Here is a 27532-nt window from a genome sequence, read left to right on the forward strand (position 1 = left end):
TGTTTACAGTTTGGCAAACTCAAAGCCATGAAGACTGCTTGGGTTAAATGGGTTAATTATCAATGACTAAACTGACTTCATTATCCACAGCAGTGTCTGTGTGCTAATCCATAGAGATTATTTATGGATATTCGTTAACCCCTGCTGGGTTCTGGTATGCAGTATGGATGTTCAGACAGCTCCTGAATTATATTTTTCAGATAATAAGGCATATCAGTATCAGGAGGGTGGGGAAAGAGAAAATAGAAGTTGGGTGGCCCCTCCCCAAACCCTGCTGCTGTGTGAGATAAGGCCTTGACTCATTTACACACACACACACACACCTCTGCTGTAGAAAGGAGTCGACAGAGAGACCGATTCAATGCCTGAAAACACACAAATGGCCGAGGACAAAAGCCCGTAACTGCTTTTTATCTTTACATTGTAGTGTCTGTCCTTAATGAGTTAGAACTTGATGACTGTGTTTTTTTTTTTGTTTTGTTTTGAATTCAGTGAGAAGAGCTCAGAGAGTGGTGATGCTGGGAAGAAGAAAAAGAAGCCAAAAAAGGACAAGGGCCAAACATGGGTTAAAGAGGGACCACCGGACCCTTTTAAAGTGGTGTGTGCTTGATAGTAAAATATAAAGTGCATGTAAAAATGTATTTATTCCACCTTAACAACTGTATCTTCTACACTGTTGTGAGCAGTTAGTATTATTAAACCAGCTACTCCAGGACAAATAATCAGTGATCTTGTGGATCTTTTCTAACCTGTCTAGTTGGATGCCCTCCCTGAACAGAAGCAGCAGGAGATCCAGAGAGCACTGCACCTCTTCTCTCTGAGCCAGGGTGCACCCAAGAGCCTGAAAGAAGCCAACAGGCACAGGTTCCGCTTCTGGAACAGCCAGCCAGTCACTAAGATAGGTACAGAGCTAATGACAGGGTTGATAGAAGCCTTAAATAGAAATGGATCACATTAGTCTGATCCTAGCAACTCTCCTCACTCTCACAGCACATGTTCAGACACAGTTTAAGTTTTATTATGTTTTCTGAAGGCTCTCCGGCTTGGTTCCTTCTTATGGGGGTGGCTGTGGTTCAGGTTTTAATGCGGGTTGTCCATTAATTGCAGGGTTGGTGGTTCGATTCCCAGCCCATGTGACTCTACATAACGAAGTGTCCTTGGGCAAGACACTGAACCCCAAGTTGCTCCCGATGGCAAGTTAGCGCCTTGCATGGCAGCTCTGCTACCATTGGTGTGTGAATGGATGAATGAGACACAGTGTAAAGAGCTTTGGAAAAAAGCGCTATATAAGTGCAGACCATTTACCATCTATACTCCTGCCTTGGCAATAGGTGCACCAAAAGTGTGGAACAGCTTATCCACTCATCATTAGCTGTGCCTCTTCTATATCTGTCTTTACATTATATCTGTACGTCTGTCTAATATTTGGTGATGTTTAATTTATTTAAAAGGACTGTCTGGATCAATGGGGTGTCAATTTTTTTTCACTTTTTATTACTGCATGCTTTAATGGTTTCTTCGTGTGCATTTTAGTTGTCTTTTCTGTTGAGGAAACTATTTTGTACAGCCCCTCGAACAAATTTTGCTTTGAATGTGTTTCTCTTCTAACAGGTTAGTTTGTATGAAATAAAAGAATGCCTTGGTGTGGGAAACTGACATTAAATACTGTTTGAACAATATCTTTCCATGTGACGAAGGCCTTCCACTGACATTCATCTTGTGCTTCTTGAACTACTGCCACAATGCATGTTTAGATTTGATGGTGCCTTTGCTGGCATTTCTTGTTTTGAAGGAGAGGAAGTGATGTCACATGGACCCATACAGTCAGAGAAACCCAAAATTCGACAGGAGTGCTATTCTCTCCCTGAAGGCTTCTGCTGGGACACGGTGGATCTAGAAAACCCAGAGCAGGTGGATTGCAAATCTTTCTACTTTAAGTTTTCATTTCCATATCTTGCTCTCTAGTGAGCATCAGGGTCCATTTTGGTTGGAAAAGAATATGTCTATCTTTATATGATGAGATAATATTTATGTGCGATCCATATTTTCTTTTTCTTTTTTTTTGATTGTCTTGTGTATTTTGATTTGGGTGCATGTGCCTGTGTGTACAGCTGGAGGAGTTGTGTATGTTGCTTAATGAAAACTACACCGAAGAGGATGACAACACACTTCGCTTCCATTACACCCCCGAGTTCCTGCTATGGTGAGTGTTACCTCTGAAGGGCAGCATTGTCTCAGTTTACAGTATGGCTGGCGCAGCATGATTAAACGTGAAGTGTGTAATGTTTAATTGTGTTTCTTGACCTACATTATAATAACCAAATAATACCAAAGATACCTTCAAAAAACTGTGATTCACAATATCAACATGCAATTGACCTCAATAGTTTCTCTGCTTTTTCTGGTCATGAAATAGGCTCTATTTCTATTTCTATCTAGAGGCATAAGCATGTTTCATACATGCACTTTTATTCTGGAAACTAATGAACACTTAAACAGAAAAGGGCTGAGTGTGGGTAGACTGATGCTAAATTTTACTAATACAAGACAGTACAATTCCCATATAGTTACTGGGAAACACGTGAATGACGTGATTGCAAGTGTGAACTGTTTGGAGACTGTGAATGTCCAAACATTACTGATGAAAGTGTGAAAGTGGATATATATGTAATTTATAGTAGTTTCAGGGGTGGAATTGGTTGGGGAAAATTAAAATGAACTAGCAAGCTAGTTAATGTTTTCGTTGCAGTTTGCCTCACAGGCTGCAGAGGGCTCTGAAAACGACAAACTGCTCCTTTAAATATAACTAAATGTATGATTGTTTTTGTTTTTATTTTTTTTATGTTTTCATTTTTTTATTAAATATTTAAATATTTACACATTTTTACCTAACCCTCATTTCATAATTTCTTCCCCTAATTCCCTTAACTCTTCTACATTTTCCTTATATCTCCATTTATCTACCTTTTTATTCCATCCCTCCAGTTATTTATTATGTTAAAATAGTCTAGTTTAGTTTAGTCTATTGTTTGTTTAGTTTACTAGTGGGTTATACACCAAGACAAATTCATTATAAATGTAACATATTTGGCAAAATACACAGATTTTGATTGTGATTGTGATTGTTTAAGGGCTCTGTGTCCCCCTGGTTGGCAGCCTGAGTGGTACTGTGGAGTGCGGGTGGACTCTAACAAAAAATTAGTGGGCTTCATTAGTGCTGTCCCTTCCACGGTTAAAATATACGACATGTAAGTACATTCTCATTCTCGGTTTTTGCATAGATCTCAACAGATTTTAACGATCCATTTTCAAACTCTACAGAGAGAAGAAGATGGTGGAGGTAAACTTCCTGTGTGTGCATAAGAAGCTGCGCTCCAAGCGTATGGCTCCAGTCCTTATCCGTGAGATCACCAGACGGGTCCTGCAGCAGGGCTTATACCAGGCCATCTACAGTGCCAATGTTGTGTTACCAACGCCTGTGACAAGCTGCAGGTATGAGACTTTATCAACTTTTTCGATGCCCCACTGCATAGTTAGCTAATGTCACTCTGATTGACAAGGCAGAGAGAGATTAATACCATTCTAATAATCATTCACCCAGACACCATGGTTAATTTTGCTCTCTAGACTTTGGCCCACAGTTGGCTATAGCATCAGATTAACCTGAATGTGACAGTTTTTTTCTCTTGCGCGCTGTCTCTGCGTTAACAGGTACTGGCATCGATCCCTGAACCCACGTAAGTTGATTGAGCTAAATTTCTCAACTCTTCCACGCCACATGACCCTGAAGCGTGTACTCAAGCTGAACCAACTGCCTGAGGTGGGTCTTTATGGTGCTAAAAGATGCTGTTGATATAGAGTAATAGTTGTAATTTGGTGTTCTTTTATTTAGAAATACCTTGTTACAAGTTCCTTACATCTTTACAGTTCTCATTCAGGAGTTCACGATCTTCTTTGTCTTATTTCCTCTTGACAGATGACCAAGACTGCTGGCCTACGCCTCATGACTTTGGCTGATGTACCCAAAGTTCAGGATCTTCTGAGACAGTATCTAAAAGACTTCCAACTCCTCCCCATATTAAACAAGGAAGAGACCCAGCACTGGTTTCTGCCCAGAGATGGTATCATTGATACATATGTAGTCGAGGTTTGTTTGCATACGTCATACAGGAGACATGGGAATCTTTGAGCAAGAATACACATTGAACCTTTTCCATTCTAACTTCTCTATTCTGTTTAATTCGTCATCAAAACCGCTGTTCTGGTGCAGGAGAGTGGAACTGTGTAACCACATTAATGAGTAAACATCTCTTTTCTGTGCTTCCATCATTCACTGACATTTGCTGAACATTGTTCTTGCAGGGTTTCGGTGGTGTACTAACTGATATGGTTAGTTTCTATACCTTGTCTTCAACTGTTTTGAACCACCTTACCTATCGAAGCCTGAAGGCAGCATACGCTCTTTACACAGTCACCACTGCTACCCCACTACAGCAGCTCATGGAGGATGTCCTCGTCATAGCAAAAGCAGTGAGTCTGTCCATATATGTCATCAAAGATCTCTAAGGTAGTACAGTGTTAGGAAACTGAACCTCCAATCACCATCAACTTTACCTTTCAGAGGGGATTTGATGTGTTCACTGCCCTGGACGTTATGAGAAATAAGGCATTTCTGGAACCTCTGAAGTTTACGCAAGGAGACAACACAATGCATTACTACCTTTACAACTGGACATGCCCTAACATAACCCCAGATAAGGTGACCACATTATTACAAATAGCTGTGTGATGGATTTTCTATGTTGCTTATATTATGCAGCTGCAGAATAAAATGTGTGAAAGCAGAGAGTGAAATACAAGCAGTGGATCAAACAGAGATGTAAACATGGTTGTTCCTCTTTCAGGTCGGCATGGTGCTCAAATAATATCTTCAGAGCTACCAAAGGAGAGGAGATGGTACCAGTGAATGCTTTTGCTACTGTAATCTTTATTAAACGGATCACCTCAAATTATATTGAGATACATGTATGCAGTTCAAGAGGTGGATATCTGGGAAGCTGGTTCAATGGTGGCAGCCGGGATGGATCAAAAGATACATATTATAGGAGTTTGTTAACATGTAAACAATAAAATATGAATAACATATGAATGACATCTATTACAATAATTTGATTACTAACATATCAAGTCAACGGGAAACTAATGAAAATATGCATACCATCGTAATTTGTTTTTGGGGGGTACTTTAAAAATAAGACATACAGTATAGCCTCTCATCACCTATCATCAATGGAAATGAGATTACAGTAACATTTATTTCTAAAGTTTATTATTAAATCATGTAGATTTATTTATTAGTGTCTTCAGTGGATATACAGTACAAATTCACAGTTGTTTTGTGAATAAAGTCGCAAATGAAGATAAATAATGCCAGATATTTTCCCCACATTTGTAAATAGAGAATTTGAAGACATAATAAACGTAATAATAATTTTATAAAACACTGTAGTTACATAAATGTCCACACCATTTGAATGATTTACTCTATATTTCTAAGGTGACATTAACGATGGCAAACTGTATAACATGGATTATCTTGGCAGTATGGTGGCATAGCATTAACGCCTCACAGCTTCAGGGTCCCTGGTTTGATCTGGGGTCAGCTGGGTTACTGTCAGTGCAAAGTTTTTGTGCATGTTTCTTCTGGGTTCTTTGGTTTCCTCCTACCTCTCTCCTACCCTACATGAGTAGGGAGATTGGCTAAGATACATTGCCCCCAGGTGTGAATGAGTTTCTGAATATGTGTATGCATGGTGCCCTGTGAGCCCATCTAGGGTGTATTCCTGGTCTAAGTTCAGGATCCACCATGACCCTGACCAGGATAAAGTGGTTACTAAAAGCAAATGAGTGAGTGAATGAGTGATTTCTTGATTTCTGATTTTACATCAGAAAACCCTCCAGTTTCAATAAGGGTGTGTAAACTTTTCTTATCCACTATATATCCCTTTCCCTCAGAGCATAAGAAGGCTACTGTCCTTACTCTGAAATCATCAAGCAACTTCTGATTGTACACTAATCTGGTAATGTTGATGTTCTTGAGGATGACCTGCTTCTCCAGTGTGATTTTATTTGATTCTTTGTTTCTGTAATCTGCATTCAGACTGTGTTCATACAAGCTTTTAATAAATGAAATAGTGATTCCAGCCATTAGGTGTTTTTCTAGTTTTTAGTTGTGGAACAGATATACAGGGAGTCATGAAGAAGAATACAAAGAGTCCAGATAGTTATGACCAGTCATATTTATGGGCTGATATTCATTCCAGTTATCCAGACCACCCTTGGCATTAGTGCTGGTGAATGTGGAGAGCAGCATTCTGTTGTCTTGCTCTACTTGCATGAATCACTTATGCTCCATCTGTTGCACAGGGATTTCTAGACCAAAACTGTCTGTGTGTGTGTGTGTGTGTGTGTGTGTGTGTGTGTGTGTGTGTGTGTGTGTGTGAGAGAGAGAGAGAGAGAGAGAGAGAGAGCTTTCTAAGCTTGCCTCAATTTTTTTTTCATTTTCAGATGGCAGTGCAGAAATGTTCTAGGAGGTTTGGTGTCTACAGAGGGCACCACAGAGCAACAACAACAAAACCCACCACCACCACCAACAACAAAAAAAACAGCTAGCTGCCATTTAGCTGAAATACCTAGTATCTCTGATGAATTTCTAATGTACTTTGTATGCCGTTGTTTATTCTGTCCATGTAATATGTGTAGCAACGACTATCCCACCCATTTCTCAAGCCGGTATACTGGCCAGTTGAGCCAGCAATGACTGGGACTCTTTCTTCATCCTGTAATGAGTGTCCTTTAAGCGGTTCCATGGTGTAATGGTTAGCACTCTGGACTCTGAATCCAGCGATCCGAGTTCAAATCTCGGTGGGACCTGCCTTATCTCTTTGGCAGAGGTGGCTCAGCAGTTATATAGAAGATGGTTTGAGGGGAGGGTTCAAGCCTAAGCACCGCCAAGCTATCACTGTTGGTCCCTTGAGCAAGGCCCTTAACCCTTTCTGCTCCAGGGGCACTGCATCATGGCTAAACGCAGCTTCCTAACAAATTATTTATGTAAAGTGTGAATATGACAAATAAAGGCTTATATATATACAGTGTTACAGAGCTGCCTGTTTACTCTAAGAGGAATTTTCCTATAAGAGCAATAAGCAATAAGAGCAATTTTCACGAGCAATACAGTGGAGGCTTGAAACAATGGCAACACACGACACATCAAACGGATGATAACCAAATGATTCTCCACACGAATTTAGAGATTTTTCTTTCTCCTCGTGAATACATCACTGTAGTTTTATATTTTATGACATTACATTGGTGTGCTTATAAAATGTGTAATACCCCAGAATAACAGCAGAGGGCAGACGAGTTCCATTTAAACTGTAGAGTTTTACACAAAACATACCTATTTCCGAATTTTCTAACTACCAAAGTGAGAAATATCTAAGGACAGAAGTATTCTGCAGACTTCTGAAATTTTGAGTGTCAGGAGCAGCTCATAACGTGTGTAATACCCGGATCACTGGACGTTACAATTAGCACGTGCATAGAAAACTTTCCTCGTAGTAGCTAACTAACGACAATGAAACTAAACAATGAATACATATGGCCTGTGAAAACAGCACCAACGCTATTTGTTTTCATGGTGTATATTTAAGTACAAATATGCCCATTTAAATAAAGTTTATACCACTATTTGAATCTAACTAGCTCTTCATGGTGGTGTCTTTAGCTAACTTTGAAAACCCTTCTAATCTTGATTATTTTATTTAGTTCTCTTCTCGTAAACAGAAGAAGAAGCACAGTGAATGTGACTGGACGTGAGCAAAATCCCGAATGACTCCCTATACCCTACGTAAGCGCTCTGCGTTGGTGTATGGAATGACGCAGGGCCTGTGTAGTGCACTATGTGTCCAGAACGCGCGGTTTGGGATCGAGCCTGAGTGCCGAGGCTTTGTGTTCAGACTGAACGCGGAACAGAGTGAAAGCTGCGCGCGGACAGAGGGCGGGATTTCAACTTTTCGAAACGGCTGGGACGTTTAGTCCATTCTGCTCCCTGAAGCCGGACTGTCAGTTGTATTTACGCGTGGGGTTTGACAGAAGTTTGTCTTTTAAAACTAGCCACATCCGAAAGCAAACATTGCAGACTTCTTGTTTCAAATCCAGACAAAAGCTTGAGAAACTGCATCATCTCTGCGCGAGCTCCCCCCCGACTAAAAACAACAACAACAACAACAACAACAACAACAACAACAACAACAAAGACTTACCATTTGAATGAGAGTGCACATTTAGTTCGGTTTAACATTCAGTGCAGTCTGGAGGAAATGCACTAATGAGCCAGTGTTGCTGCTGCAAACTTTGACTGGAGACTTGAGTCCTGAAAGTGAATGGAGTAGCTCTGAACTCCTGCCTGATTGGGAATAAACACTACACAGGTAAGTGCTACCTGACCTTGCTTGTATCTGGGGCTGTATTTGTTGATCACACTCTTTCTAAATCTCCTTCATTCTTTGCTCGAGCATTGAAACTTTATGTTAATGATCCTTATGTTCATGATCTCTCTTTCTCTTTCATACTTTGTGTGTAAATGGTGTAAATCACAAGTGTGGTTCAGGATTCAGGAGTTTATTTCAGTATCTCTCAGGTTCTCTCTGTCTGTTCATCCTAGTAGGTTGCTTGAGAAAAATGTGAGGATTTCCACTCTGCTATATATGCTGAAGGTTCTGTTCTGGTGTTTCCTCTTAAATATTAATTAAGATCCTCGTCTTTCTTCCATCCGCTGGAACCGTATGCATGATGAGGACATGCACAGTGTCATTATGTCAAAGCCCTTTCCGAGGAGGACATCTGGACAGCGTTCCTCCGAGCTTCTGGGAAAGTGTTCTGTAAGGCACCTGCAAAAACAACAGCAGACGCAAACAAGCAGAAAGGCTCGGAATGACTTCACCACATCACCCAGCGAGTACTGACTCACGGATTAGGGAATTGAGCTGTTGCACAAGAAAACCGGTTCATTATTTTGCAAACAATACTCTATAGATATTTCACACTGAACAAAATATTCTTGTGACTTCTATTATTGTGTATGTGTGTGTGTGTATTTGCTTTCTACATTCCCTGGCTTTAACATATAGGCCTTTTTTTTTTTTTTTTTTTTTTTTACAATACGCGACTCTTAAAAAAAGGAAAAGTCAAAAAAAGCACAAAATCCAAGCTAAAGTACCTTATGAAGAGTGTCGTAAACCTTTCATAATACATGAATAGACACGTCTCTAATGTGACGTGATCTGTGATCTGACCGTCAAATAAATTCAATTAAAACATGTCCTCAGGTGAGCAATGAATGCAAAGGAAGTGATGGAAGGGCAGATAAAAACAAAAGCAAAGGGGTGAAAAGGGTATTGGCACCGTACACACATACTGTACGCGCACACAACAAACTGCTGTCTGTTAGACATGCTGCTGAATACCTTAAAAGCTCAGACAAGTCCTAGCAGATATTTAAATCAAAGGTTGAACATTCCAGGTTCTTCTCACCCACCTTGTTTATTTTGATCCGTGTAATGGAAGATGTGCACACAAGCATCTTTGTTACTAGTGCTCAAGGGATTATGTCGAAATGTGTGAAGTGTCATCTCTGAGAGGCCGAGGTAAAGCGGGACGTTCCTCATTTTGAAAGAGCACCACTAATGATGTAAAGATGATTGTTCTTGGCTTAGAAGAATGGAAGACCTTTTTACCTGCCTACTTTCTTTTATATTCGTGTTTTGCTAGCAGTGTATATCCAGTCCGTACAGGATTTTATGGCGGGTTTTTTTGTGTGTTTGTGATTGGTGAGGCCAAAAATGCTTGATATCGCTTCGTGGTTAAATTCCCCGGCGTACTTTCTTCCCCGGTGTACTTTCTACTTCATCGCATGAAATATTGTTATATAGTTTAAAGTCTATATCACTCATCCCTAGTAACCATACAGTTCTCTGTGGAGAAAGTAAATACATCATAAACGCATGATCACTGTTAGCTGGCCAGCTTGTTGCTGACAAAACACAAGCTTTCATGGATAGCTTGAACATACCGAGCTTGAGTTCTGAGCTCAGACTTCCCGTTTCTGAGTTGAGTCCAAAACAGCATTATAGTATGCCTATTCACTTGGACTGACATTATAAGAATGACAGGCATAGAGGCCACACCTCCTCTAATTGAGTTGACAGGTATTTATATTATGCCTCCTTCTCTGCATAGACTTGCACACTAGCCACACCTATTTTACTGGGGATAACTTACATGGATATTGTGCCTACTTTTTCCGGATAATACTAAAGTAGTAATAAAAAGAGATGCGTGCGTACTGTTCAGAAAGCTGTTCCAGTGCCAGTGTGGCCTGCGACACATTGTGATTCAGAATAATTCAGGCCGATTCAGTTTCCTTTTGGAATAAGAATGGAGTGAATGCATTCATACTAGACTTTGTGCTTATTATTTTCTTCATATCGTCCTTCTAAAATCACATCGCAGCAGAACTGCCCATATTCACCTGTTTTGGGTTTTTTTTTTTTTTTTGCTCCACCCCAGTTGAGAAAATAGTGAGTTGTAAATCCAGTGTGACTGCTACTTTTCCATTTGCAGACCAGCCATTCTGGATTACACACAGTGAAAGCTGAGATACTCTGAGCCCTGCCTGGTTTTATTCGAGTATCCTAAAGCCACAGATTTTCGGACTGCACTTAATGGTTGCTGGGAACTGATACAGCAAAACGATCGACCACAATCCAACATGGACCGGGTCTGTATTTAGGCATTTCCAGAGCAAGCAATTTGTGTTTATAAACATGTTTGTGCCTCCATAGTTGTGCAGGATCTTCTGCAAGACATTCATCTCACTCCAGATGTTGAGACATCTTATTGGAACCTTCTGGAATGTTTACAAGCAGCAGGGCTTTCAGTATGGGAATGCCTTTGTGTACAGCTCAAGTTTAACACTTAATCGCCTCATATCATTACAAACTGGTAGGATTTCGCTGTAATGCAGCTCAAAGAGGATAAGACGCAGGCCCAAAAATGAGCCTGGAAGCAAAAATGACAAATGGATACAAGGTGTTATACTGCACACGTATTCCTAGTCTAGTTCTAATGTTCACACTGAACGCCTGAATCGAAATCTGTCTAAAAACAATACCAAAATGCAGGCAACGATTCCAAAGAGTCACGGTGCAATCTGTTTAAATGATAGTTTGCAAAGGTGATTAGTTATCTGTTTCCTGGTTTAGTCAGTAGTTTCAACAACAAAGCAAATTACAGGTTTATATTAATATATTAAAACCCCCGTTCTAACACGTTATTGTTTCCACAGTGATGTGAACGGCGTTCGGGCCGCAGAAACTGACTCGGGAAAGTGTGTAATCATTGATATGGGGGATTGTTCTGTGAGAAGACGTTTATTTAACGTTTATGGAAGGAGTCTCCACTGTCAGCGCTTTTTGTGACCGCCAGAGATGAAGCTGTAACTTTAGGTTTTCCGATATGGGAACGTTTCGGTTTCTCAGGTACCATAACAAGCTGCATTTTTTTGTTATAATATTTTCAAGAGGGAGAATAATAGAGAGGCTGGTGAGGGAATGACAGTTTATAGCTGTTAAAACGTACTTGATAACAGGAACTAACTTGTTTCAGGGATGTTCCACAACATTAAAGGTAACTATAAATAGATAAAAAAGTATGATTTGATGTTATTTAATAAATATGAAAACTATTAACAGCAAATTGCTATGGTGCAAGAGGAGTAAAATTGATGAGCAGTCTGTACAGGTTTTTTTGGGGATTGTCGTGGCCAGAAATGCTTTTGTTGTGGCTTATATAAAAATTTGCGATGCAACTTGCTGAGTTTTGTGTGTGTGTTTTTTTTTCTTTCCTAGTTTGTTAGTTAATGAGACCGTTTGACGCACGTGATTTGACGAGAACTTTGGCTGAATGCGCGTTGTGATGACGTCTCTGGCGTGATTTTGAAAAATTGCAAGCTCCTCCGAATATTGCGGGGTTTGCTTGATTTTGCGTTAATTTCTGTGATTGCAAAATCTCTAAATCCTGGACGGACTGTTTGAGCCAATTTATTGTATTCAATACGGCAACCGAGGGAAGACTGTGTTCTAGTTAAAGATCACTTTCTACATGAAGGATGGTGTGCAGCAGTAATCTGAAAATAACTGCCTTTACCACCTCTCGTGTTCTTCCTCCACACCACTTTTCGATCCAGTGACAGTAATTGTGGCTTGGCTGGGAAATCCTGCACTGTAAATATTTAGTCCTGCTGAGGACGAACATGACAGCGCCAGGATTCGGTGATGGAGAGCTTGGGTTCTGGAGAGCAGAGTGATTCCAATAAGACCCGTTAAAGCCCTTAGTGCTTAATATCATCGTTTTAATAGCTGCTGACATACTGTGATGTCCGTGCTGCACAGCTGGTCACTGAATGAGGAATTCAACAGCACAGCTGGAACTACGTAGTAACGTTACTTTGCCGCACTTCCCTCTTTTTTCCTACAGTTCATTGAACAAACATATGGGAAGTCGGTATAAGTGACCTTAATATTAAACTTGCTGTTCCTACACATTTACTTCCTCTTTAGAGGTTTTGTCAGACAATGACCGAACAAGAATTAAACAGACTGGGAAAAAATACAGCAAAATGGCATGAGACATGAACCTCGATTGGGAAAAAAATGTTGCTGTAATTTCAGTTTGTCTTTAAGATATCAATACTTAGTAGTGTTAAAATAGTGCATGGCTACAAAATGCTCGCTCTCTCCTTAGAGAGTTTTTTAACTGCTAGAGACATGTTAGTCTTTAAAATTCTTGGCTCAGACCCCTTCTCCTTTTCTCCTACCACACCCTCTTTCTTTCTCCTTTTTGCTCTCTGCACCAGAGTCATTTAATCTCCACTCTTTCAGACAGTGTTGGGTCTCAGGACACCCCATGAGTGTAAACAGAACCCCCTTTTATCTCCCGTCCTGTTCCAGATTTTCACCTGGAGTAAATTCACTTGAGATTGATACCATCATTAAAAGCAGTCAGCTGGAACGCTTGGATTAGTGTAACTATAGCAAAATCCACTCGTAAACTCTGACCAAGGAGAATAGGACAGGAAGGATAGGAATATCTCTCTGGATAATGGTGTGTGATATATGCTAAATCTGACCGTTTTGACCTTGTGGGGATATTTGGCTGGTTTGCATGAGGCAAGCTGCTTTTTTGTACATGCTTTAACATGCTTGTACAGCTATTTAGAAAACTAAAAGAGACAAAAGGTTACTGAGGTTAAAGTTAGGTTTAGGTATAGTATAGCATTAATTAGCCAGTACCTTGCAGAAATGAACACAAAATCAAGCACAAATTACTGCAGATTTTCCGCAGATTTCGGCCAAGACGTGTCATGTGACGTCATCACAAACCGCCTTCAGCCAAAGTCCTCTTCAAAACATGAGTACAGCTAAAAGGTCTCATTTACCAACAAACATCACTGTGAAAGTCCATGCAAAACTATTTTGTGCAACTCCAATTTTGGCCGCAATAATCACAAAAACTGGGTGAAATCCTGTACGGACTGATTAGGTGCATTAATGTCTATGGAAAGTCCTCATAAGGATACTAATACATTCGAATGACCTCAGAAGTGAGAATTTGGAGCTCGGAACGATGTCATTTTTTTACCTTTGTACATTCAAGCTATTAAATAGGGGGAAAAACGTGGATGCGTCCATGATCAGCTTTTGTTAACAAAAATCTAGCGAGCAAAAAGTCATGAGTGATGTACAACCCTGATTCCTAAAAAGTTGGGACAGTATGAAAAATGCAAAAACAAACAAACGAAAAGAGTCATTTGAAAATTCAGTTCATCCTGTACTATATTGAAAACACATTATTAACACATTATTTGATGTTTTACTTTGTGAATTTATTTTATTTTTGAAAATATACACTCATTTTAAATCTGATGACTGCAACACACTCCAAAAAAGTTGGGACAGTCGACTGTTTACCACTGGGTAACATCATCTTTTCTTTTAATAACACTTATTAAGCGTTCGGGCGCTGAAGACACCAGTTGCTTAAGTTTAGCAAGCGGGATCTTCCCCCATTCAGCCATTATGCATTTCTTCAGCGGCACAACTGTACAGGTCTTCATTGCCTTATTTTGCACTTCATTATACAACACATATTCTCAATCGGAGACAAGTCAGGACTGCAGGCAGGCCATGCTAGCACCCGCACTCTCTGCTTACGCAACCATGTGCTTGTAATCCGGGCAGAATGTGGTTTGGCATTGTCCTGCTCTGGGTGGCAGCAAATGTTGCTCCAAAATGTGTACATATCTTTCTGCATTAATGGTGCCCTCACAAATGTGCAAGTTATCCATGCCTTGTGCACTGACACACCCCATACCATGTCAGACGCTGGCTTTTGGACCTGACGCCAACAGCTTTGGCCGGGAGAACATGACGGTTGTTTTGAAATGTTGACTCGTGGGACCACAAAACACGATTCCACTGTGCTACTGTCCATCTCAGATGAGACCAAGCCCAGGGAAGTCGGCGGTGCTTCTGGACAATGTTGATGTGTGGCTCCTGCTTTGCATAGTAAAGACTTAACTTGCATCTGTGGATGTGGTTTTCGGCCTTGCCCTTTCCGCAACGAGATTTGACCGGATTGCTTGAATCTTTTAATTATATTGTGCACTGTAGAAGGTGAAATTCCCAAAATCCTACCGATTTGTCTTTGGGGATTGTTGTTCTCAAAGTGTTGGATTATTTGCTGACGCATCTGTTGGCAGATTGGCGAGTCTCGACCCATCCTTGCTCTTGAAGTACTAGGACTTTTTGGAGGCTCCTTATATACTATGATTAGACGATTGCCTCACCTGTTTCACATCACCTTCTTATTTCAACTCGTCACATCGCTATTAGTCCTAAATTGCACCTGTCCCAACTTTTTTGGAACGTCTTGCATGCATCAATTTCAAAATAAATATTTACCTTCAAAAAAACTATGCACTTGATTAGGTAAAATATCAAATACCTTGTCTTTATACAGTTTTTTTTGTTTAAATACAAGTCAAAGTACATTTACAAATCACTCCTCTTTGTTTTTATTAGCATTTTTGAAACAGTCCCAACTCTTTCGGAATCGGAGTTGTATATTTACCACCGCAAAACAGCGAACTGTGTAGTCACCATTGTAGATTTAACAAGCTAATACGTCTGTATGTTGATTGACTAGAGCGAATGCAAACATACAGTGTAACTCATTTAAAAGTAAAGCAGTGCTACTTTGTTTACTGTTCATGCTGTGAGCAGCCATTTTGATTTTTGATGACACATGCTGAACCCAAGGTTGAGGAGACCTCTCCAAGGAGTTTAAGGGATGTTTTCTTTTTTCCTAGTCGGAGATCAGAAATTCTGACTTGCGAGTATTAGTCAAACTGAGCATAAATCTAGGCTTGGTATCGCTCTCTCTCTCTCTCTCTCTCTCTCTCTCTCTCTCTCTCTCTCTCTCTCTGTTCTGTAGTCGCTTCCATTATCACAGTGCAGCATGCTGGAAATCTCTCTGACGGAAACATGGTTGCACTCTTGAGGAAATTAGTGACAAAGAGAGCCATCTTCAAGCCTACGATATGGTTAACTGTAAAACAGTGATGTCTTTTTCACGGCTGTCTGCCCTGCAGAGGAAATTCTAATGTCTAAATGGCCAGAGTATATCTGATCCTCTGGGCTGATAGAGCTTCCGCTGCCACGCCCTTCCTCTTTGTGCTATCCGAATACAGAAGGCTTTAGGGGTTACGAGTGTGTGTTATTTAGTGTGTTTACTCAGTCTTGCATTGCATTTGTGAAAATCCTTGGTGTGAGGGTAAATACCTGGTTTTGCAACACTGTTCTTAAGTTCCCGTCTTGCCTAAGCATGAATGGATATTCTCTCACACTTTATGATTTTATAGCCTTGATTTGGTGCGTACAGTTTCGTAATGAATAAGTTGTAGTTTGTTTAGTGAATGCGTGTGTTTTTGCTCTACCCTTGTTTTGAAGAGTGTAAACAGCCTGCTGGAAGCAAAGGACAAAGGGCTGAATGGGCAGAGGCACTGATCCAGGAACAAATATTGCTCTAACCGTTGTTTGTGCTGACACAGGCCTCCGTAGGCTGGCATTGCAGTTTGTGTCTTGTTGCATGATCTGAAACGATGATGAATGCCTTGTTGTAATGAGCACCCAGATAAAAGAGGTGATCATTTAAAAGATTTAATAGTCCAGACTCAGTGGGCTGGAGTGGAAGCAGCTTTTGGCAGAGACAGGTTTTGGGGAAAGGGAAGTATGCAGAGGCATCTGGGGTGTAAATGAGCACAGTTTAGCAATATATCTGTGTATGCTATGAATTCTGTGTGGTGTGTGGGTGTTGTAGCACAAAGTGTAACCCATCCATCCAATTGCTGTATTTCCTGGAATACTGGCTGTATATTTTGCAGGCAGTGTGACTTTTAATATGAAACACTTCCATTTACCCATTAGTTTAATTGCAGTAAGCCTACTTGTTAATGTGTTTATGGTACCTGTGATACTCCAGCAGAGAAGATAGTCTTGTGAGCCGTCACACAAAATGAAATCACATGCTTCAGTCATTAACGACAAAGTCTGTAGATGTAGAAAAAGCAGAAATTGTAGCCGTGTTGAAACCTGAGACATGCAGGTATGAGATGCGGCGACATCCTAGAGCTGTAAACCTGAGACATATGAGCTTAATTAAATATGTGATATCAGTATGCCGTATGTTTTTTTGTTTTTGTTTTTTGCCGTGACATTCCCAAGAATCATCTATTTTCACAGCAAGAGGACATTCAATGGACATCGCCAGTGAGCAAGTACTGTTGGACTGTTGTTTTTACGTGTCAGCAAAAACAGACCACCTGGAATAAATCTAGCCTCAGACGCACAAGTTTACACGCTAAAAATGACATCCTGCCATTACACTACGGCACTCTGTGCAGAGTCAGGCAATCGAATGTAGAAATGCTTGAAATATAAGACTTCTCCTGTTGTCCATGTGTTAGCGCATGTTGATATCTCGTTTACTCTCTGCTTGATGTCCTCAAACAAAACGTTTGAAGTACTTTTAAACACAGGATGCCACAAAACCCATTAACTTTTCCAATTCAGTCACTATGTCTTGCTCAGAAAAGCACGCTCATGTCACAGTGTTCAAAAGGGTACAATATCCCCAGACTGCCTAAGGCTGATATTAGCTTGGCACTGACATATCATCAAAAAACCCTTTTCCATTATCGTATCAGGAGCGTTCCGTCAAACGAAAACTACTTATAAAGAGAGAATATTACTCGAAATGATATTTTTCCGAGCTGATAGAGGAATAATGACGCCAAATCATTACGCCACGTCAGCTGACTTCGAGTACTTTAAATGAAACGAAATCAAGAATCTAACCAAGCGAGGGTCATTTAAGTACCATTTTAGAGACAGTGTGACAGAACGTAGAGCATTGGATTCTGCTCGGCCACTGATACAGTACATACTGATCAGTATATGTGTCTAGTATGAATACAGTCTTGAAATACTACATCCACCATGTTGGCATTGTTGTCATATGATTTACGACATCGTCATAACCGCAAAAACTTATAGAGCCAGCCTGATTAGAGCACTCTGTGGCACTTGTTTTTTCTTGTTTAAATGTTCAACAAGTTAACAGTTAATTCAGGTGTTGTTAAACAAGTACGGTTTAACCACAAGGAGCAACGTTTAATACCTATAGCGCTGGACTTAAAAAGAGGCGACGCTGCCTCGTCCGCGCCAGTCCCGTTGCCTTATGGGATAGCAGTAGGGTAGTAGAGATATTCGGAAGCAGCCTTTATACTGTGGAGTGACTTATTGACTGGATGTTATGGAATTGGATAAATTAGGCCCCCTAATTGCAATGACAAAAAAAACACCGTCAGTCTTCATGCCAGTCTTGATCCATGGCCATTGGACAGTTGATGCCTTGAGGTGAAAAGTAAAAAGTACCTGTAATCTTTATCCAATGTTTATCCATTTTTCTCCACTTGAGTCTTCATCGCTCAACCTCATTCCAAAGCAATAAAACCACCCACTAACACATGGTGGAAGGGTGTGGAGGAAGGGGTGGAGAGAACAGAAGAAGAAATGGTGGTTTAAAGAGGGGAAGCATATTTGCCGTGTCCCTCACTGAGTGGCTGGTGTACTGTACATGGTGTGACGAGCCCGGAGATGTCCGCTATGTGTTGGCCAGACTGTTATAGTGAACTGCTTTAGGCCTAAGCCACTGCTTAGCACATGTAAATGTCAGATTGAGTTATTGGATTACAGACTGATGAAGCATGCTGAGACCCCTCTCCCCATGGCTGGTCACATGAGCCGCAACAATCACAAACGCCCTCACACCCTCTCTCTCTTTCACTCTCTCTCTCTCAGACACATTTGCACTTTCTCTATTAGCTCATTTGGTTTGCTCCTGCTTCCTGGGCTGAGACCAAATATGTGGATGGAGAGCAGTGTGTGACTGAGAGCAGGTAAGAGCATTTAGAAAGCAGTTAAGTGCTGGTTGCTGTATAATGCATGTTTTTTTTTTGCTCTTTTGCTCATGGTAGTCATTGTGAATTGCCAATAAAAGATTTTTAGATATACTACGAGTCAAAATTTTGGACATGCCTGATTATAGGAAGTTTTGGTCATTTCTATTATTTTAGAATAATAATAATAAAGACATTATAAATACAGTGAAGACACTATTAAATAAGGCATTTGAGACATGCAGTGGCGAAGAAAAGTGTAAAACGAATACAAACTATGCATTTTAAATGCTTCACAGTATTCCTGATGAAACTGCGCACACTTTTGGCATCTTCTCAGTCAGCTTCATGAGGGAGTCAAAATGTAAAAGTTCCCAAATACGTCTTGTGACTCTTCTTAAGTTCTAAATGAAAACTACTTGTTTTGGGGAAACAACGCAGTTTTATGAAAACTACATGCTTCACTATTTCCATTTGAATTTCAACCATAAGCCTTAATCAAAAGCAGTATAAGGCAGTAAAAAAAAAAACCCTCAGGCTTCCACATGATATGATACGATTGCTGATCGTAAAAAGTAACATTTGGCAATACTATTGAATCTGCTGTGCTTACTGTATGATCCAATACAATATGATTTAGTAGCCTCTGGTTGATATGTGACCACCTTTGTTCAGAATCTGGGGCGGGCCTACCATTAATTCCGTGATGATGATGATGTAGAGAAGGACTATTTGAAGTATCAGGCTACGTCCAATTTAATCCAGATAAATTCGAAAACATCTTTTTCTCTACGTTTCGGCCTTGCCTCCACACCGAGACAGCGTTTTTGTCCAGCGAAAATGGAGCTTTTCGAAAACATTCTCCCAAGCGGATACATTTTGAAAACGGTGGTTATGCGTTGTAGTGTGAACTGGGAAAACGGCGATATTATAAAATCTATGACGTGTTTTTAGTCATTCAACTCAAAACACACAAGATGGCGGAAGATGTTGTACCGCAGTTGTTGTGCCTGCTATCCAGAATGATAGTGTTGTTAAAGATTAATGTCACTTTGTACAACCTGCAAATTGCATTTTGAAATGAACGCCTGACAGAAACGACGCAGGCCAAAGCTTCTCACGTTTTTATACACGCGCAGAATAAGAATGCAAGCGTTTTCAGACGTTTCAGTGTGGACGAGCAGAAGACAGTTGAAAATGCCACTGTAGACAGAGAGCGTTTTCAGATCTATCCGGATTAATGTGGAGTTTGCCTCAGAGTTACGGGCAAATCAGCTCGATAACAATATTTACACATCAGTTTAAACATCTGAATTATTTTCCCACCCCAGTTGTCTGCTCTTTTTCGAGAATCGATTTATGATTCGTTCAAGCGTTGCCTTTTCAATCGATGCTTTGATCCAAACTGTCCGATCATGACACCTCTAATACATTATATCACATTGTTTTATAACATATTACTTGAAGACATTTTCATGATATGCAATATGTAATATGCTCTAACAGCATAACATTTCAAATATACCTTTTTTGCAAATCAGCAACAGTGTGGTCAGGAAATTGTGTGGACATTTCCGTAGTGTCAGTGGTTGCTTTCGCTGGTGTATACATGCAGTTTGTAAACCACAATTTTAAAACTTTCAGCTCCTAGGTTTCACGTATGTGAGGTCTCACTTATTACTGAGTAACTTTATGTCCGTGTTTGTTCAACACTGCTCATTTGTTAATAGGGTTATTGTTGGCAAGGATTTGCATGATGTTTCTGGTTTGGTGACACTAACGTACACCCAAAACTCAATACTGTGAGTGCTTGCTTCTGTATAATACTGTTTAAGTAAAACATGATTTTAAATTTGGCACTAGGGGTGGGCATTATGGCAAAAATATTATATCATAACACTTCAAGACGTCTTTATGTATACTGTATATCACTATCACTATCGCTAGCTGTCATTTTGCTAGGGTTTGCTCAGAAAATTCAAAGTGCTACTATAGACTCATTTTTTAAAGCATTTTACACTCAAAAAGTTACTCTTTACAGTGAGCAACAAAGAAGTTACAAAGCACTTGATCCCAATATGATGCCAACTATGGTAGTATAATGATGTTATTATATCACAATATTAATATGTTCATATTGCCCAGCCCTAATTGACATGCTGGGTGTTGAAAAGATCTGAGAGAATGATTTATCAAAGGTGGGTGCCTGTGTGCAGACATTAGGCCTCTGTGCTCCTCTGTTGTTGACCCAAGAGGCTTTGCTCTGGCTTTGAGAGAGAAACGGAGTTGAGCTCATAACTGCTGGTTTGCATTTGCACATCCATCACAGTGATGATTCATAGTATCCTGGCTTTGACCCTTAAACAGAAAGGAACTTCATGCCTTATTGCGTAGGTGTACCAAATGCTTGTTTGCATAGGATGGCTGTATTGTGTCCATGAAAAATTCACTAATTTACATTAAATAACCCCTCATACTATTTTAGGATCAGGTAGTTAGTTAGTTACAGTTACATTTACATAGCACTTTACATAGAATGAGGGGGAGGGGTGGATCTCCTCAACCACCACTAGTGCATAGCATCCACCTGGATGATGCGATGAGAGCCATAGTGCGCCAAAACGTCCACCACACACCAGCTATTAGAGGAGAGGAGAGAGTGATGTAGCCAATTCAGAGATGGGGATTATTAGGGGGAATTTCACCAGGAAGTTCCCAGTGGGGGAATTTCGCCAGGACACCAGGGGTATACTCATTATGATAAGTGTCCTGGGATTTTTAATGACCACAGAGAGTCAGGACCTCGCGTTTAAGGTCTCATCTGAAAGATAGTGCGTTTTTACAGTATAGTGTCCCCGTCACTATACTGGGGCATTACGCTCTACACAGACCACAGGGTGAGCGCCACCTGCTGGCCTCACTAACACTACTTCCAGCAGCAACCTTAGTTTTCCCAAGGTCTCCCATCCAGGTACTGGTACTGGAGGGTCAACCTTGCTTAGCTTCAGTGGGAAACCAGGCGAAAGCTGTAGGGACATCTGACTGTGGTTCTTTATAAGAACCATAGCTTACTGTTGGAATAGTGATATCAAAAGTAAATAAAGGATGGCAGTAAATGATAGAAAAACCTGGATAACATTTTGATTACCATCATTGCAGCATCCTTAACCTTATAAAAATGTTGCTGCCTCCAGTTGTTCTGGTCTGACTGTAGATTTCAATAGATTACAAACACGAGGAGTTTGATATGAGCAGGTAACAGGTCCAACGTGTTACTCAGACTCGTAAAAACTGTAAAGTATTAGCTCACAGCACCGCACTAATTCTCTTACATCATGCACACGCTGAATAAGATTCAAGGACCGGCAGCTACACAGCGTAGCTGGTGGTCCCTAGATCTGGAAGAAAAGCAAACAAGCCGAGCCATGGAAGCGGAAGGAAGAATGTGGCATGAGTCTGCGTGTCCGGTGTCAGGGGAAAACTGGTGTCAAAAGCATGCCCTCGGACCAGCTATGTTTAGGCTGAGTATTGGTAGAGCTTATATTAGCTGGCCCTTCATGTACAAGGAGCTGCCAACAGATGTGATTTATAAACTAAATACATTGGGCCTCTTTTTTTTTTTTTTTTTTTTAGCGAAGTTGTGTGTAAGTGTTTGCGTAAGACAAACCTGAAAAAAAAAATGGTGTGACATGGAAATGGAAGGGAAAGAAGTAAATCTACACTGTAGCCACATACCCAGCTTGTATCCAGCTTGATAAATAAGGCCTACTGTTCATAACATAAAAAAGATTTGCCTGCAGAAAAAATGTCACAAACCATGCAACATGTGCTTCCTTTGAGACACATGAGCCCAGATATTACATCTTTTTAAACTGCCAGTCATGCTACATTACAGGGCTGCTCAACACGCTCTGAGGAAAGAGTTAACTTCCGCATACATGAGGTCACAGACACCCAGTATTGGTTATTGTCGCTCTGACTGACGAGAGAGAGAGAGAGAGTAATAGCATTCTTCCCACTCTTCCCACTCTATTGGACTCCCTGCCATGGATGGCTGTGATACACTATATGGCGAAAAGTTTGTGGACACCTGAACATCACACCCATATGTTGGTTTTTCCCACCACACTGGAAGCAAACATTAATATTTCCCATTTACTGTAACTAAAGGGCTAAACCAAACACATTTCAGCATGACAATGCTCCTGTGCACAAAGCAAGGTCCAGAAAGACATGATTTGCCAATGTTAGTGTGTGAACTCAAGTATCCTGGCCTCGACCCCTCTGAACACCTCTGGGATGAACTGGAACACTAATGGGATGTTCAGCAAGGGCATAGGGGTGTGATGGTCATATTTTGGCTATATAGTGAGTGAGGATTTGAAAAATAGGGTAAATGATTTCCTGTGCTGTGATGATTAAGGGTATGAGAAAAAGAAATACAGACTTTTTCTAGCTTTGGTGTTTGATTTTGTGTATGAGTGAAGGAGGGGCACACAGTCAGGAAGTAGATCCACAGAGAAAATTCCAGTAAACAGATGGACACTGATTTCAGTAACAGTGTGGATATAATGCGTTACAGTATACTCTCAGGATATGACACAGTGGGCATTTTCTGAGACAGAGCTTCCTCTATTGGCCTGCAGCCTCCTTTCTTTAAGGCAGGGGTCAGAGGTCAAGGATACCAAGAGGCACAATGAACACTCCTGCAGCATACCCTCTTGTGTAGCAGAGACAAAGAGGCGGATACTCAAAATCTCAAAAACATATTTCACTCAAATTAAGGAATATAATGACATGTTGCAGTAGATTTTATTTGTCATGTGGCAGGTTTGATTAATACAATGAATAAAAATGTATGCAAAATTTGTGACTCTCTGATCCCTGAACTATGTACTGCACACAAATATGGCTCTCAATTATTTTAGTAATACTGCTTTCAAAACTCCTTTTTTAGGTATTCTTTGAGCTGTAGCAAGCTTTTTAAAGCTCATTGAGCCATTGCTATCAGTGTGTGTTATGTAAAAAAAAAAAAAAAAAAGTAGATCACTCCTTTGTTGATATACCCAGCTTTTCAAATGACTCATAGCTCTGATTTTTTCTCCTTGTTTGGTGGAAAAAACAGGAGATACGTTTCCAAATGAAGCAAGTCCCTTTCTCTGGCTCTGACATAGTGCTGCTCTGGTTCCAGCCTTTATAGGTAATGCTAGAAAGGGCACATTAGGATTTGAAATGACTTCTTGAATTACGTTCTCTTCTAATCTTAGTTCCAGAATCACTATAAGATTTATTTCTTGGATTTGCTCAGTAAGGTCATTTGTGCGGCTTTGTTTTGGATTGCTGTTGGCATTTTATGCGTTTTCGACTGATGCTGAGGCTTTATGCCAGAGCCCTGTTATTACTGGGGGCCTGTCACTGACTTGGCTTACTCATTTATAATTACAGTAAAAAAAAAAGGTTTGAGACTTATAGATGGGGCCGATACTCTGGATTATGCTGTATTTTATTACCTGGAGTGTACCTTCTAATATAATGTTGCTCTCATTTCTTCGATCTGGATACTCTGGTATGGTGTGGAGTTTTAGCAAACACTCACTAACGTGACTTCAGTAGGCATTTATCACCTGAGGGATGTAGATTCAGGTGAATGCACACTTGGCTTTGCAGTTCCTGTGGTATTGCTCTGTTTCTGCTTTCATCTACTGTTTTTCTTTAACCCATGGGTCATCAACCGGTGGATCATAATCTGGACATGGCTCCAGCAAAGTATTTCAGTGGATTTGAACATTCCAAAAATTATATAGCAGAACTGATTGAACATATGAAAACAACTGACTGTGGTCCCACGGCTCCAGTTTTAGAAACTGTTGCAGCTCATTGCAACCAATCGCATGTTTTTACAGTCCTCACTGAAACTATTGGAACAACCAGGCCAATTCAGTTATTTTATCTGTAGACTAAAGACATTTGGGGTTGAGATCAAAAGATTAATATGATAAGAGAGTTTAGAATTTGAGCTTTTATTTTATTATATTTTATTTCAGATTTTAGCGAAAGTTTAGGAAACAAGAATAGCCTCTTCCAAAATGATGGAAAGGTCAAAGTGTAGAGAAAGAAAGGATCTGCTCATGATCCAAAACATACAAGCTGATCTGTGAAACATGGTGGAGGTAGTGTCATGGCTTGGGCTTGCATGGCTACTTCTGGATCAGGCTCACTAATCTTTATTGATGATGTAACTCATGATGATAGCAGCAGAATGAATTCAGAAATTTACAGGAACATTTTGTCTGCCAGCTTACAGAGAAATGCATCCAAATGAATCAGGATTAAACTTTATCATCCGGGGAGACAATGATCCAAAACACACTGCCAACTCAACAAAGGACTTCATCAGGGGGGAAAGTGGAAGGTTTTAGACTGGCCAAATCAATCACCAGACCTTAACCCAACTGAAGAGGAGACTGAAGGGAGAAACCCGCCGAAAAGTCTGGAAAAGCATCACAAAAGAAGAAAACAACAACTTGGTGATGTCAGTGAGTCGCAAGCTTGATGTAGTTATTGCAAGCAAAGGGATATGCGTTCAAATATTAAGTGTTATTTACTTTACTTTACTTCAAATCTGTTCCTATACTTTTTCTCACCTAAAAATTGGATGCTCTGATACAAAAGGTTCTGTGTTTTATGTTGTCTAACACATCTAGATATAAATACCAGGAAATAAAAGCTGAAATGCTAGCTCTTGTCTCATCCATCTTTGGATCTCAAACCCAAATGTCTTTGGTGTATAGCACAAATAAATGAATTGTTTGATGAGGAAGAAGGTGATTGAAATACATCAGTCTGGGAAGGGTTACAAAGCTATTTCAAAGGCTCTGGGACTCCAAAGAACCACAGTGAGAGGCATTATCTCCAAATGGAAAAACACAGCACAGTAGTGAACCTTCCCAGAAGTGGCCAACCATCCAAAATTCCCCTAAGACCGCAGCGACTACTCATCCAGGAAGTCACAAAAGAGCCATGAACAGCATCAAAGGTCCTACAGGCCTCTCTTGCATCAATAAAGGCTTATAACACTGTTCATGACTCCAATATCAGAAAGACACTGAGTAAAAATGGCATCCATGGAAGAGTGTTGAGGAGAAAACCACTGAAGAACTCAGAAGAACATTAAAGCTCGTCTGAATATTTCCAAAACACACCTTGGTGATCTTCAAACCTTTTGGGAGAATGTTCCGTGTATTGATGAGTCGAAAGTGGAACTGTTTGGAAGACAGGGGTACATCCTGTTACATCTGGCATAAACCAAACACAGAATTCCTCAAAAAAAAATAAAGCATGGTGGTGGAAGTGTGATGGTGTGGGGATGCTCTGCTGCGTCAGGGCCTGGGCAACTTGCATTAATTGAGGGAAACATGAATTCTGCTCTCTATCAGAAAATCCTAAAGGAGAATGTCTGTCTTCAGTCCTTAAGTTGAAACTGAAGTACAACTGGATTATGCAGCAAGACAATGATCCAAAGCATAGGATTAAATCCTAATCCTACAAGTAAATGAAAGACTGATCTCCAGTTATCGGAAGCGTTTCATTGCAGTTATTGCTGCTAAAGGTGGCACAACCAGATTTTAAGAGGGCAATTAACTTTTACATTGGTGACAGGTGGATAGGTGTCGGATAACTTTATTTGCTTCAATAAAATAAAAAAATAAAACTAAAAACTGGATTGTTGTTTACTCAGGATGCCTTTGTTTTATGTTGTATTTCGTTTGAAGATATAAAACTATCTAGTATGAGATATAGACAGAAACAAAAGAAATATATTTCACAACACTGTAACTGTTAAAGGGAATTGTTTGGTCACCATTCAGTCATGTTAAATGCTTATCCTGACTGTTGTAATGGCCCTGATGAAATGTCTGTACTGTAGCTCGACCTTTATAAATTTATTTAAACACCCCCGGTTTAACAGTTACATTACCATTCTGTAGATTAAGGCAGGGGCTCCCGAACTTTTCCAGGGCAAGGCCCCCCAAATGGCATTAACATTTGACCGAGGCCCCCCTTTTGCAAGATGTCATTAAAACACATTAATAATACAGACTTCTGAATATATCCCCCCTTTTTTTTTATTATTAATAATTACATCTTCCATCTTTACATTACATTGGATTAGGAATTGATTATGCGTGTGTGGTTGTCTGAGACTGAGAAAGAGAAAATCATGTATTTATTTATTTTTCACACCAAATTGTTGAGGCCCCCCGGGCGCCCCCTGGCAGCCCCCACTTTGAAAACCACTGTATTAAAGCCTTTCTACTAGCTTGTGTTTGAGGCACACGAGTCATAGTATTGAAGAAAAAAACATACTAGGTTGTGAGTCACAAAACACTCTGATTCAATGTGATGCCCCTATAATAAAGCACAACTGCTTTTTCCATCTTTTGAATAAGACACATGGACTGAACTAGAAGCAGTTTGCCAGTAATAAAAGTGTCACGTAGTGTCAATGTACAGTCATAGACATTGACAAACTGCGGGTTAATAGTTTAGTTTCTGCTTTCATAGGAAAAACACTGCATAACTCTTGCTCAGAGACTTGAGAAGCAGCAATAATTTAAAGGATACCATGGAATTTTGGTGTTATGAACAGTTCAGCAGAAAGCGTGCTAGCTCTGATCAGATTGTTGTATCACCGATTTGTGAGCCTCAGCTTTGTCACTGGAGACTGCTCTAAGCCATAAGCACTCACTGAAGCTGAGATCACCAGCATTCCTAACGCTCCTCTCCTCTTTCAGCTTTCTTGTGATTCCCTCACTCCTCTCCTCATATTTGCTCTCCTCAGAGTGCTCCTCACCCTTTCCCTTCCTTCTTAGTAACATGCTGGTTCATCTT

General features: G+C 40.3%; 2 protein-coding genes, 1 non-coding gene and 1 pseudogene across 5 annotated transcripts in view; 3 read left to right on the forward strand and 1 right to left on the reverse strand.

The window, feature by feature from the left end:
* Positions 1-293: 293 nt before the first annotated feature.
* Positions 294-5145, forward strand: nmt1b (N-myristoyltransferase 1b). Its single transcript, XM_017483379.3, has 12 exons — positions 294-399; positions 493-598; positions 758-902; positions 1793-1911; positions 2112-2203; positions 3132-3248; positions 3322-3492; positions 3712-3820; positions 3977-4147; positions 4363-4530; positions 4622-4759; positions 4905-5145. The coding sequence occupies exons 1-12, from the start codon at positions 362-364 to the stop codon at positions 4923-4925; spliced, it is 1395 nt and encodes a 464-aa protein (XP_017338868.1). The 5' UTR covers positions 294-361; the 3' UTR covers positions 4926-5145.
* A 709-nt stretch (positions 5146-5854) lies between these two features.
* LOC128634540 (uncharacterized) lies at positions 5855-27519 on the reverse strand (annotated as a pseudogene).
* On the forward strand, positions 6862-6933 carry trnaq-cug (transfer RNA glutamine (anticodon CUG)). Its single transcript has one exon. It is a non-coding gene; the product is annotated as a tRNA-Gln (tRNA).
* Positions 8052-27532, forward strand: part of svild (supervillin d) — a 63781-nt gene continuing 44300 nt past the window's right edge. Inside the window, exon 1 of one of the 3 annotated variants that reach the window (XM_017483374.3) lies at positions 8052-8492. The gene's annotated coding sequence lies outside the window, so the exon portion shown is untranslated. Of the gene's footprint in view, positions 8493-18619; positions 18641-27532 lie in introns of those variants that run through there. The other 2 variants (XM_017483376.3, XM_017483375.3) reach the window with 2 other exon arrangements.

The sequence above is a fragment of the Ictalurus punctatus genome, chromosome 13, assembly GCF_001660625.3.
Source record: "Ictalurus punctatus breed USDA103 chromosome 13, Coco_2.0, whole genome shotgun sequence".
NCBI classification, from domain to species: domain Eukaryota; kingdom Metazoa; phylum Chordata; class Actinopteri; order Siluriformes; family Ictaluridae; genus Ictalurus; species Ictalurus punctatus.